The sequence below is a fragment of the Euwallacea similis genome, chromosome 17, assembly GCF_039881205.1.
Source record: "Euwallacea similis isolate ESF13 chromosome 17, ESF131.1, whole genome shotgun sequence".
NCBI lineage: Eukaryota > Metazoa > Arthropoda > Insecta > Coleoptera > Curculionidae > Euwallacea > Euwallacea similis.
In genome coordinates, this window is record NC_089625.1 from 2,627,237 (window position 1) to 2,640,140 (window position 12,904).

At 35.3% G+C, this 12,904-nt stretch overlaps 1 protein-coding gene across 1 annotated transcript in view; it reads left to right on the forward strand.

Moving 5' to 3' along the window:
* The window catches only part of sm (smooth), a 65,913-nt gene extending 54,049 nt beyond the window's left edge, over window positions 1–11,864 (forward strand). The window contains exons 7-10 of the mRNA XM_066398304.1: window positions 4,454–4,758; window positions 5,732–5,899; window positions 5,962–6,346; window positions 8,189–11,864. Coding sequence (XP_066254401.1) covers window positions 4,454–4,758; window positions 5,732–5,899; window positions 5,962–6,346; window positions 8,189–8,310 — 980 coding nt within the window. The 3' untranslated portion in view covers window positions 8,311–11,864. The remainder of the gene's footprint in view (window positions 1–4,453; window positions 4,759–5,731; window positions 5,900–5,961; window positions 6,347–8,188) is intronic.
* Window positions 11,865–12,904: the final 1,040 nt, after the last annotated feature.

Here is a 12,904-nt window from a genome sequence, read left to right on the forward strand (position 1 = left end):
GTCGAGCACTATGCGGGTGACGTCAAAACCACCGGAGTTGCCCTATCCAACAATATTAGTACACGTTATTGTGATGTCACTTTAAAGAACTGTGTTCTAAATTTTTTTAATATTGTTCTGGGTTTTGAATTTATATTGTAAATATTTTTTTAAATTTGCATATAATTATATTTTGATGCAGATGCGATACCAGGAAATTATTTACCAATTTAGCGGTTTTTAGAGAATGCTTAGAAGTATCTGCGACACGAAATTGAGGCTGCAAATTTTTTTCCTTTGAAATTTATAACTGTTTAAACAAAGTTATAAGAAAGTTTAAAACTCGTTTACCCGTTTAAAAATAACTGAAATTCAGGCTAAGTGCGCCTCTGGTTTGAATGAGAATTATGTATCAATATAGCAGCTTATAGAGGACAGTTGAATGGAAGATTTATTTTGCGGCGAAAAATAGCTTAAGTTTAGAATGTTTAGCGTTTATGTGGAAGTAGGTACAATGTGATAAAATTACAAAATGGAAAATTACAAGCAAAACTGTTTTACGGCAATTGATTATTACCGATGTATACACAAAGAAATTCAGCACAAATACTTCGAAATAATGCAGATAATTGAAGAAATTAAGTAAAAAATGAAATTTGGTTTTAAAATGTAAGTCAATGCTGCCGTTAGCTCAGATCTCGAAACCAAATCTCGTGTTTTGCTTAATTCATTCACTTATCTGCTTTACACTGTACCCATTTATTCTCGATTTCTTTCCCTGTCTATCTGTAATAATCAGTTGCAATCAATGAAATGGACGCAAAGCAAATTTGCTTGCCAATTTCCGTTTTGTAATTTTGTTACATTGTGCCTATTGTGTAAACGCAATAGGCGTTCGAAACCCACACTCATAGAGGATATTTAGAGATATTTGAGGAATGAAACTGGATCTCTAAATTTTACTCCCGTTTTTAAGATTTTCCTAAAATCAAAAAAGTTAAAACCTCGTCTACGTAAGGAATTGAAACTCGAAGTTCGGTTTTCGACTTTATTTCCTTGAGGTGGTTCGCAACCTCTCAACCATCCCTCAAGGCTCTATATTCCAACCTACCCATAGTTAAGTGCATTCAAGTCGCAGTTGGGATCTCGTGCAAAGTGAATGCGAAACTATGCAGAGCACCAGCCCGTTCTTAACTCGCATCTGAGTGATTTTGCATTTCGTATGCGTGCATTTATGCTCCACTTATCGTAAGTTTACCGATCGCGTTTAATATTCTATGGTGTTGTGTTCGAACGCATACCTAAAGCTTACGTGAATATGTATACTAATTATAAGTTAGTTTGCATTTTTAAATGCGGCATTGCAAGCTGCAAAACGCGCTCTAATGGTTTAGTTAAAAATGCAATTTAAGTAAAATAAAAGGACAATCTTCTTGACAATATGATGACAATATTTTTACTGTATCCATTAAATTGTCGAGTTATTTTCTGGGCAAATTGCCGCACAGACGATGGAAATTTAATGAAATCCATGTCCGTAATTTAGCATTTGAAAATACAACCCCCACGATCTAAGCAATTTTGTAGCAAAATTGTGTAAGAATTAGTTTAGAGACTAATGCCCCCTAATCTCTAGCAGTATTTTTGGCATCAAACGAATGAATCGAAACTGCGTGATGTGTACAAACAGAGCAACAGTGTTGTTTACACGATGGGCCCATATTTCATCCGAAAACTGCATCAGACAGGGCTCCCTATATATTGCGTGTTACAAGCAATTGGCCGACCAACGAGCATTGAAAATAGACGCAAACTCTAGTTTGATTAAACAGTACAAATATAATGTAAATGGGAAAATATTAGAAGCGTTAATTGAGCGCTTTCCACTTTTTTTCTGGTATGGCGTGTTAAATCTGTCATCCAGATTGCCCACCTACTCACTGATGCGGTTTTGAAATGCAATTTCCAGAGACAAATTGGATAATGAGGAGTGAAAAGGTGGCTTAATGAAAATATAACTTGTGGCCGTTTTCGCGCAGGGACTAAAAATAGCAATAGTGGCCAACCCTTATTGGTTTTTAAAGCTTTACTCCGGATATAAAGTGACAATGAATGTTAAACCGTAAATTGCCCTAACAGCTTTTTGTTGGCTGTCCTGTCTTATTTATGTCTTCGTTCGATAGTTATTAAATGAGTGGTAGTAACATTTTTTAAAAATGATTATGAATGACATGAGTTGGAATTAACACACGCCAACTTTTGAATTGGGAGAACAAGTGAGGAGATAAATTTGACGCTGAGACAGGCGGAACCCGTGAAAAATATGAAACGGACCAACCTTTAATTTATTCAAATTGATCTGAACTTGAGCCAAAAATCTGATTCATTTTTGCGAAATTTCATCGGTCTATTAAGATTCGTTCATTTCGCGGTTCAGTTCCTCCTGTGATTCACTGTCTTGTTGTTGAATTGTCTTATAAAACATATTCGCCGGGTATTAAAAGCTTTTATATAGAGCATGCGAAATTTACTGCCAAGAAGGTAAACATAAACTCGGGAGAATTTTGTACTGTAAATCGACCTGCAAGTGGACCTAACCGCACATCGCAGTAATTCGTATTTACTCTAACCGAGAGTTTGGCCACTAATTTATTGCTACATCAGGATCCACTTTTACGATAATATGTAATTCTGTTATTAAATAAAGTTGTAATTAATTATAATATTAAAATTCCCTGTAAGTTTTTGAAGAAAATTACTTAATTAAATCTTTGCAAACGTTAATGTTGGTACACCGTACATTTCCTGAAATCTGAAAAAAGTTTAATCGATATCGGGTCAGTCCACGTTGGTAGAGAATTTAAGAATGGATCTCGTTTGCAGGAAAATTGTGAAATAATTTAAGGAACCTCTCTGAGAAATTTTATTCAAGAATGATAAAATCGGGTCAAGTTTCTGGAAGATGTAACAAGTATAACGAAAAGCAATAAGAATAAGACGAGGTATCGTATTCAAAAAATTAAAATTGCGAACGTGGCACCATAAAAAGGCCTCGGTAGATAATTTGCAGTGCATGTCTCTTCCAATTACTCTGGAACAACGAGACCAGTCATTTTGAATAATAAATTTCAAACAAAGCAATTCGGAGAAACCATTCCTTTGAATTCTTCGGTATAAGAGAAGAAAGCCAAATATAATTCATTCTTGTTGATTTAGAAGTACGGATGTTAATGTACTTTTATCTTACAGCACTTATCGATGTTTAGCTCTTTTTGTTCATTGTTGATTTCTTTTAGTGGAAACCCTTTTATCCAAATTTGGCAGCATTTTCTTGTTGAGGCGTATTGCCCATTAAGTTCAGAAACTTCGATTTTTCTAGGGCACCCACCAAAAATACGCACAGGGTGGACCCGAAAAATATTCACTTTATTAGTTGGTCAGTTTCGGTTCGAAACTACCGTTCAGATTTTATATATACTTATTTTCCAACTTCGAATATTCACGGTGTTGCGATGGTTATGAGGCATGCTTCCATCATTTTCCACAAAGCAATAATTTCTTAATTTCTGAGCTTAGTCATCTTCCAACCGATATAAATAGCAATCAGCGCATCGGTTTGCACAATGCGACGCGGCATTACCATTAATAATGGGAGTTCGAAAATAAAATGACGGGAATGGCACCGTAAACGTTCTTATATTTATCGACGGACATATTTATTTGAAATTAAAATTACCCTGTGTTTTACAGTGCGTTTCCAATGTGCCAGTAAATCATTCTCCTTGATCCGGTGCCAATATTTTGATTGAATCGGTAGCTAAATACATCTAAAATCGATTTAGTGGTTTTTGCTTACCTGAAACACGGTATCAATTTGTTATATCCTAATCAAAGCCAAGCAAGCCCACCTAGATATTTTGTCTTAATTTTGGAACATTTTATTATTGGAATTTTGAAGTTCAAATGGAAATAAGTTTTTCTGGGAAAATGGCGATAATACCTTAAAAGTTGTGAATTCCGTGGTCAACATACAAACACAGATTCGCTCAATAAATAAATTTCCTTTAATGTGTTTTTTCGGCGTTTCAGAAATTGCAACACAGGCCTTCATCTCTGCTTTCATTTTATTACGACTCGAAATTGCTTCATTAACTTTAAACATTTTTCCGGTCCGAATCGCTCAGACATTACAGCTGATCTCGATTGCCGTTTTATTAAAAAGTCGACGGTTTAAAGTAATTTCAGGTAATTTTTCTCCTGGTTTTATTAAATTTTTGCCGGATAGTTCAAGTCAGTTAAGTGCCATCCAAAAGCGGACAATATTTTCCAGCGAATGCCGCCAAGACTCGAACTCTTATTAAATATGGTTTTGAAATTTCAATTTTTTTTTAGAAAACCCGTAGTTAAGCTTGAATTGAGATATTGCCAATGCGTGAAAAAGCGCTTTTCAATAAACATTTTTTATGCTTTTTAGATCCATTCCCATCAGATCCCCACCGTTTCGAAGACCTGAGCAGTGCGGCTATAGCTCCAGGTGGGTATCCACACGATGCGCCTCCCTTCGGGCCAGGGGCGGTGGCGGCGGCCGCCGCCGACGTCTTCAGAAAAGGGGCGACTCCTGCGGCCGCAGCCCCCGATTTCAGGACAGCCGGAGAGACCCCCCGAGCAAATCCGTTCCAGCAACCGGGGGCCGTTCTCATGGTTTATGGATTAGATCCGCTCAGGACCAATGCGGATAAGCTGTTCAACTTGATGTGTCTATATGGGAATGTGGCAAGGGTAAGGGCAGGGGGAGTAACTGTATAATTCATGCAAAAATTGGTTTCGGAGGTAAAGCAATCAAATGCTTTCGATTCTTTTTAGAGCTCGGACGCTTAAAAGAACCTTTCTTAAAATCAGAATCGAAACATGCATTGAAATATACAAATTAATAGATATTCGAATTGTTGTATTTCGCAAACCCCGTACTTGGACACGCATTTATATAGTAAAAATTGCAGATTTTATTGTTAAAATTTAATTTGCCACGACTGCGCCGATATAAAATATGCATTTAGAGTGTGATGTTCAATGATTTTATTAATAATTTTTACATATTCGAAAATGTGTCCACAAAATGAATGTTGGTTTTTAACTTTTGAGCCAATTAGTGTAGATTTTTCTGCTAAATCTCTTTCGATTTTCGAAGTTATGAACAATCCGTTGATTACAGTTCGCAAGTCTGAAAAAAAACAATATAGAATATGGAAATTTTGCAGAGAAAATGGATTCAACTATTAAAATTTGAATACAAATTACCACTCCTCGCATTCAAATCGACTGAAATAGATAACGGAATGAAGGATAATGTCTCCGAATCAATTGTATATCGAGAGAATTTGAATGCAAGGTATTCAAATCTAATAGGTCGTTCTCCCAGCATTAGTTCTAGAGATAAAAACACAATGAGTTTTAAGCAAGCAACATGAGCGAAATTTACACCTTTTTTGCTTATTGAACTTGGTCACAAAAAGGAAATGGAACTAAATCTGAAACTAATTTTTTCCCTTGGAAATTTGTGAAACAGCAGAGAGCGAGACAAAATTCCATTGCTACTGTCTCCTTCCCTTATAAACTTTCCCTTTAGCTGCCCGATGAGTTCCTCAGAGCTTGCGAAACAAAGGAAATACCGAAATCGATAGGAAACTAGTTAGATAAAGTCAAGAGGAGCTCCCTGAAAAGGACAAGTTTAAAACTCTTCTATTGTCCCCAGATAAAGTTCCTGAAATCCAAAGAAGGTACCGCCATGGTGCAAATGGGTGACAGTGTGGCTGTTGAGCGATGTGTCCAGAATTTAAACAACGTAGCCGTGGGCCTGACCGGGGCAGCGCCCATGGCCAACCATCATCACAAAGAAACTCAAAACGAGATGGACATATCCGTAGGTGTCTACGTTTGAAATGGGCACTTTATGCAAATGTTCACGCACAATCTTAACTACAGACAAAAGAACACAAGCTGCAACTGGCATTCAGCAAGCAGCCTTTTCTCAGCGAGGTGACAAACCCCTATCCTTTACCCGACAAATCGCCCTCATACAAGGAGTACCTGAACAATAAGAACAACAGGTTCATGAACCCCGCAATGGCCAGCAAAAACAGGATTCAGCCACCCAGCAAAATTCTGCACTTCTTCAACACGCCGCCGCAAGTGACGGAGGGGGAGCTGGTGCAGGTGTTCAAAGACTACGACGTCGTGCCCCCCAAGGCTGTTAAATTATTCCCCATGAAGTCTGAGAGGAGTAGTTCGGGACTGTTGGAGTTTGAGACCACCACGGAAGCTGTAGCGGCTGTTATGGCCTGCAATCATGCGGCTATTGAGAGTCCAGGTAAGGTTTTCGTCAATTGTATAGGGTTTGTGTGGTCGAAAAGTTGGGAAAGAAGTCGCATTAACCTCCCAAAGAGATGTGCAGAAATATCCAAAATTTGTCATTAAGAAACGTCTTATTCGGGAAGGACAATTCTCCTTATTTTCTCGAATCAAGAAAACTTTGTGAAGCAGTACTATTCAAAACTCTTTCTACAGTAAATTTTATTTTGAAATAAATTTCTGAAGATTTCATGTGTTCGTAAACCTACTAAGACATTCTGGCTTAGTCTGAACCATCGCTTTTTCAATACAGCAAGACAGCATCATAATCATTCTATATTCTTCACTTCTGCAAGATTTTCCGCTAATTTAAAATATTTTTTCATCAATTCTTTGAAAAAAGTAATAAAGATTCTTTTATTAATCAAGAACTTGATTTTTTTCTGAAATTACGTGGATTTTGTGAGGAGATTTTTGATAAAGTTTATGAGGTTTAGAATCACACTTTACCTCATATTTTACCATTTAATTTTTTCTTTAATTTTCGAGTTTTATGAAGACTTTGCTCGTTAATTACAGTCTTTTCTAGCATGAATCGAAAAAAATGCTTCGGACAAATTTTTATTATTTTCTTATTATTTGAATCTGTAAAAAAATGGGGATTGCCGTTAGAAATTAAAAAGTTAACCACCACCCCGCCCACATGAAGGGTGGAGGGGAATCAACTTTAGCAATCATTTCTCCCTCAGAGTCATTAAAGTTTGATACTAAATATTTTTTTATAAGATGCTTAATATTCGAGATATTTCAATATTCCAGGTTAAATTTTACATATTGTATAGAATTTCTCCGTTTTTTTTGTAATGTTAATAAATTCTTATTCCACCATTGAAATTTATTCCACAATCTGTGAATTTTGTGAACAAAATTCGAATTTTATTTCAATTATTTAGTTTATGACGGTGTTTTAATTTTTTTAGTTTTCTTTTAATTATTAAATTTCGATTAAGTCGTCAAACACGATGAGAGTTCTAACAGAGGCTTTCAAATCTTTCAAAAAGTTCTTTGATATTTATCTCAAAATTTGAGGATTTTTTAAAAGGATTTAATCAATTTTCCAAAGTTTTAACTTGTTGGAGTTGCAATTCGAACAGACAAAAAATGTAGTAAAGCTATCTTTATTAAAATACTTTTCTAGGTTTTAGTTAATTATTTGACAATGGAATTTAAAGCACTTCGGTAGAGTCTATGAACGTAGTGGGAACTTCTTCATTCTTTTAAAAAAGTTTTTTGAAGTTTGTTTTAAATCTTGAGGGGTTTATCCAGTTTTGTGAATTTTAATTAACTTTTCATAGTTCAAATTCCATAGCGACGAAAAACTACAGTAGTATTTTCCAAAAAAATTTCTTTGTAATTTCTTCAAAAATCTGAAATTTTTTAGTAATATTTTGTCCCATTTTGAAACATTAAAAATTTAAGAGGTTTGTGGGGAGATTTTGGTCAATCTTTTGAAATTTCAATTCAGTTTTCCTCTTTGAAATTCTACAGTTTTAAAACTGTAAAATGAAAAGCGAAAACCGAAACAGTGGAATTTGTCTCACAATCTAAAGATTGTGAACAGATTATAACCAGTCTGTGACGGTCACAGAAACTAAAATATTACAAGCTTGATAATGACAGATAGAGATGGCGCGTCTCACGTTACGCTTTCTTATTATCGGACTATGGTTGGTTGCCTACCCTATTGGGGTTTATTAATTAAAAATTCAAGCCAAGTAAAGTTTTTTTTAAACAATTTTTGGACTTTTCGACCACACGGCATTACAAAGTGCTTGTAATCCACTTTTAATCTTTTCCACAGGCACTAAATTCCCATTCATAATGAAGCTGTGTTTTTCGTCATCTCGAAGTATGACAATTCGTAACGGGGACAATGGCAACGGTCCGTCGCCGGTCAGAGACGACTCGCAGGGTCCGAATTGAGCCCCGAAGAGACGGGGCTTGCTAGTTCGTGTAAATCTGTTTTGTTATTGTTAGTTTAAATAACTTTGACGATTCACATATCTTTTCCATGTTCAATGTTATAACTATTACGTTTGTTGTAATTGTTCTTAAATGCGGATCGTCCATTGGAGAGTTGAATGAGAAAAAAAATGGACCTTCCGTACAGGGTGTTGCAAGAGCGGAGTGCTTTAAAATGCTCAAGAAACAAATTATTTTTGTGCAATAATAAATTTTGTTGATTAAGAGTTTGTTACACCCTGTGTTATGTTAGCGGTTTGTGAAAATGTACTTGCTCTTTTAGCTGAACAATTTTGGGATCGCATGTGCTTCAAATTTCGTTAGAAAATCGTTTCAAATGGGATTGGTTTTGACTGTTTTTGACAATGACCTTGTCGATTTTACACCAGTGGACCAAAGGAGGGAATTTCAAGTAGTTCTTTAATACCGAACTGCTCGAAATTTGCTTGCTACAAATGTTTACTGAGGATGTTTTTGAACTTTATTTCGACATTATCGTATAGCGTTGCCAAACCTAGTAATTGTTCACAGTGTTGCCACATTTTTAAGTTAATTATTTTTAGGATACTTTTATAATATCAAATTGGGACTTGTATTAGCTTTAATTACATATCGTAATTTTAAAGTATAGCGCAAAAATTAATATTGTTAATGACTTATTGCAACGACGTATTTTTAGCTGTTTTTGCCAACGTAGCTTTGAAGGAAAACAATTTTTTAATTCTCTCGTTCATTTATCAAATTGCTGTTCAGTGTAGACGACGCCACACGAGTTTTTTTGGTTGTACTCTCAGACTTGTTGCTTTTAGTCATTGCCTCGTGATTGGTTTTCAACGAATAATATTAATTATAAATTCTAGTTGATTTTGCGATATATCTTCTAAGAAATATTAACCGAAGTCAATATTTATATCAACTATTTCAAAACTTTTAGCAAATAATAAGCTGACACTGACATATTTTAGGGACATATCAAATGATATTTTTTAAGCAATTTTTCTTGGGGTGTAATTGTACAACGTTTTCCTATCTTTGACTAAACGTAAAGTGATAGATATAAAACTTTAAATCGGGAAAATTCGCTTTTTTCGTCGTCATTAATAAGCAGAAATTCTTAATTGGAAATTTACGCAAATAGCTGGGGTAATTTAGTATGTAATAATGAAGCTTCTACCTAAAAACTCAAAAGAGTGCTTAAGCTAAGAAACAATTTTCGTCCTTTAGAGTACTCGCTAGCGGATAAGATCTCTTTAAGTCTGTCTTCCTCTCAACGAGCCCCTTTTTTCGCTGGATTTTGTCATATAAACTGAAGTTTAAGTTTGAAGATGTATATTAGTATGTGGAGGCGGAGAGAGTTAAGGTGTAATAATTAAATAATTTATACATAATATATATATGTAATAGTTAAATCTAAATAATTTACTCTGACTTTGTGGTACTTATTCGGAGTGGAAAGTTTTGAATTTTAATACCACGTTTTTTGAAAAGAGAAGAAATATTATCGGGGTGGCAGTATTCATTTTTTCCCAAAACTCTCTTATAATAGCGGATTTTGTTAATGCATAGGCGTACTTTTTTGAATTCAGAGTCCAAAACTAAAAAACATACAGGGAAATTGAAAAGATAAGAGAATAAATTAAATTGGCACCTCTACTGGACACGTGTGAAAATATTATTTTTCCCTCAAAACTCTTATAAATAAAGAACTCGTTAATGCACACACCAGCAAGCCTATGAACAATTGACATACTTGCTTTGAGTCCAAATTTTAAAATTTTTAAAACCAAAATTTTCAAAAGTGAGGGTAATTGGAGTTAACTGAGCAAAACTGAATTGGCACGGCCACTAGACACGTGTAGCGACGTTGAATTTTTTCAAAACTCTTTAGTAAATAGAAGATTTCTCAATACCTGGTTCATAGGCATGTTTTTTTGAAAATAACAGAAATTAAAGGCAACTGTAATCTAAACTGACACCCTCACTGGACACATGCTGAAACATTCACATCTTTCCCTCAAAACTCTTACGTTCTACGAATGAAGAATTTCTTAATGCATGCACAAGCATGGTTATAAGCTTAGATGTACTCGTTTTAAGTCCAAAATTTAAAAAATCAATTTATTCGAAAAAAAATTAACAGACAATTCGCCCATTTGTTGTAATATTGACAACTAAAAAGTGTGATTTTTTAATTTTTGGAACTAGAGAATGACGCTTATTATCACGAGGAGACATTATGCAATTCCTATTGTTTTTCCTGATATTTCATTTCTTAAATAAACACCCTCAATAGTTACTTTGCTCTGAATACAATATGTCATTGCCCCCCCACAAATTTTAATTACTCCTTCAAGGTATTTTTTCCTCAAAAACCTCTTGTAAATAGAGAATTTGTTAATGTTTGTTTGTTTATAAATGCATTAACAAATTCTGGCAAATCCGCTTAAGTTCAGACATCAAGATTTTTAAAGCCAATTTTACAAGGAAAAAACTTTTCTACTACAACACGCTGTGCCGTATAAACTGTCTCAAATTGTACTCGCAACAGAAGAATCTCAAAGAGCCTTAGAGATGCGAGGAATACGAGAGAAGCCTTTACATTTCGCATATATAAAAATTCCACCTAGGTCCAAAAAATCCCGAAGTCTTTTTTTGTTTTTTTTTGGCTTAAATTTCCGAGAAACGAGAAAAAAAACTGGAGTTCTTAGACATTTTTAAGTAAAAGAGTGTATTTCATTAAATCAAGTTGAATAGTAATGTGGAATGTAAGGAGCACACCATCTCTTAATGTTGTTGGACAGACGTTTTGTTAAAATTTTGACGAAACGATTTTACAAGATTTGCGAGCCTGGTGGAATGTGTTAAAATAGCAGACAATAAGTACAGGGTGTCTATAAGTTTCGGTAACTATAAGAATTGCATTTTTAAATATAAGTCGATTTAGACATTATTGTCTATAGAAAACTTTCTCTATTGAAGATCATCGATGTAAACGAACTCATCATCTTCAATGTTGTGTGTTTGCAATTTGCAAACATCTTCAACCTGCCGCAGACCGATCACGCATCGCTTGCCGAAAAAGTCCTATTAATGAATATTTTCGTGTCTTTCAATTTATTTACTTAATATAGCCTAAGACATATTTAGATGCCATGCCCAACTTCCAACTTCGTTTTGTAGGCCTTTAGTTTATATGACTAAATCCACACCAATTTCCGCGCCTTCAAGGAAACAATCTTCATTTAAACCGTGTGATATTTTATCGTTCAAACCTAATTTCTAACAATATGGCCTAATGTTGTGCGACTATATGATTTATCAATAAGGGCTCAACTACTAAACGCCGCTTAAGTGTTGCGTGTAGCTAAGCCTACAGCGCAAGTCAGGTAATTGGGAACTGGTATTCGCGATTACCTCTCTTAACGCCTTTAAACCCCACTTCAAGAACCTCTAGTTGGCAACACATTCGCTCTATTCCAAACCCTCTGGAAGTAAGGGACCCCCCCCCCCCTCCCCCTCCCCCCCCTCGACTCCCCCCCATATAAAAGACAAATAGTAAATGTGAACGTAGTATTAAAAGAATATTTACTTATCTAAATAGTTTTAGTTATTTATTGTCGGTTGCAGCCCTGCAACCCTGCTAGTTGTAGTTACTGTTTTAGACACTGTGTACCCATATCTGTGGTGAATTAGGTAATTTCCTGCGGTGTTTGCCGATTATTCGTCCACTCTCACTCGTTGCATATCACTTTATCAACACTCACGAGTACCTGAAACGTGCACACAGACATAATCACACCGAAGAATCGGCCATACACCGGGGCGAATCGAAAGCAGATTCCTGTGTGTTGTTTATTTCTAGTGTTCGTACTATCTCTCTCTATGAACTTGCATCCTGCAATATGTGTCGTAATTCTAATAAATAATGATAAATATATTTAAAAAAGAACATTAGTTTTGAGTCAATTACTTGTGCCTCTAGCGTATCGTAGTAGTTTCATTCATAATGTATCAAACTTATATGCCTGTCTCTCTCTTCTTATTCAGTTTTCACTTCCCGCCCTTGTCTCCACACAAATCTGGGCCACCCAGTTTCTCTCTGTGATATTACTTGATGTTTGTGTTGTTTAAGTTTGTGTAAATTTTAAGACTGTTATAATTTTTTGATATTTTAACGCGTGCCAAATGCTTTCAGTTGATCATTATGTAAATTGTGTAAATAGTGAGCGGCACAGAGGGAGAGACACATATTACGGTGTTCACACAAGAAACCCATCCAAGAAATCACCCAAACACCTTACAAGAAGCTTACACGTTCAAAAATACATACATACAAAATACAAGATGTCTCCCATGATTTTACTGGTAAGGACGTCTTGGAAAACTCTTTTGGAAATTCAAGAGCTAACACTGGTCAAAAATTGAAAGTTTTTAAAGCGACTTAAATATTTCCTGTTGAGACACATTTTCACACAGAAACAAACCCCCTCCCATTTTAATCTCACAACATTGTCACTTTTCGACCAGTTTTAACCGAGAAAGTACACTAAAAATC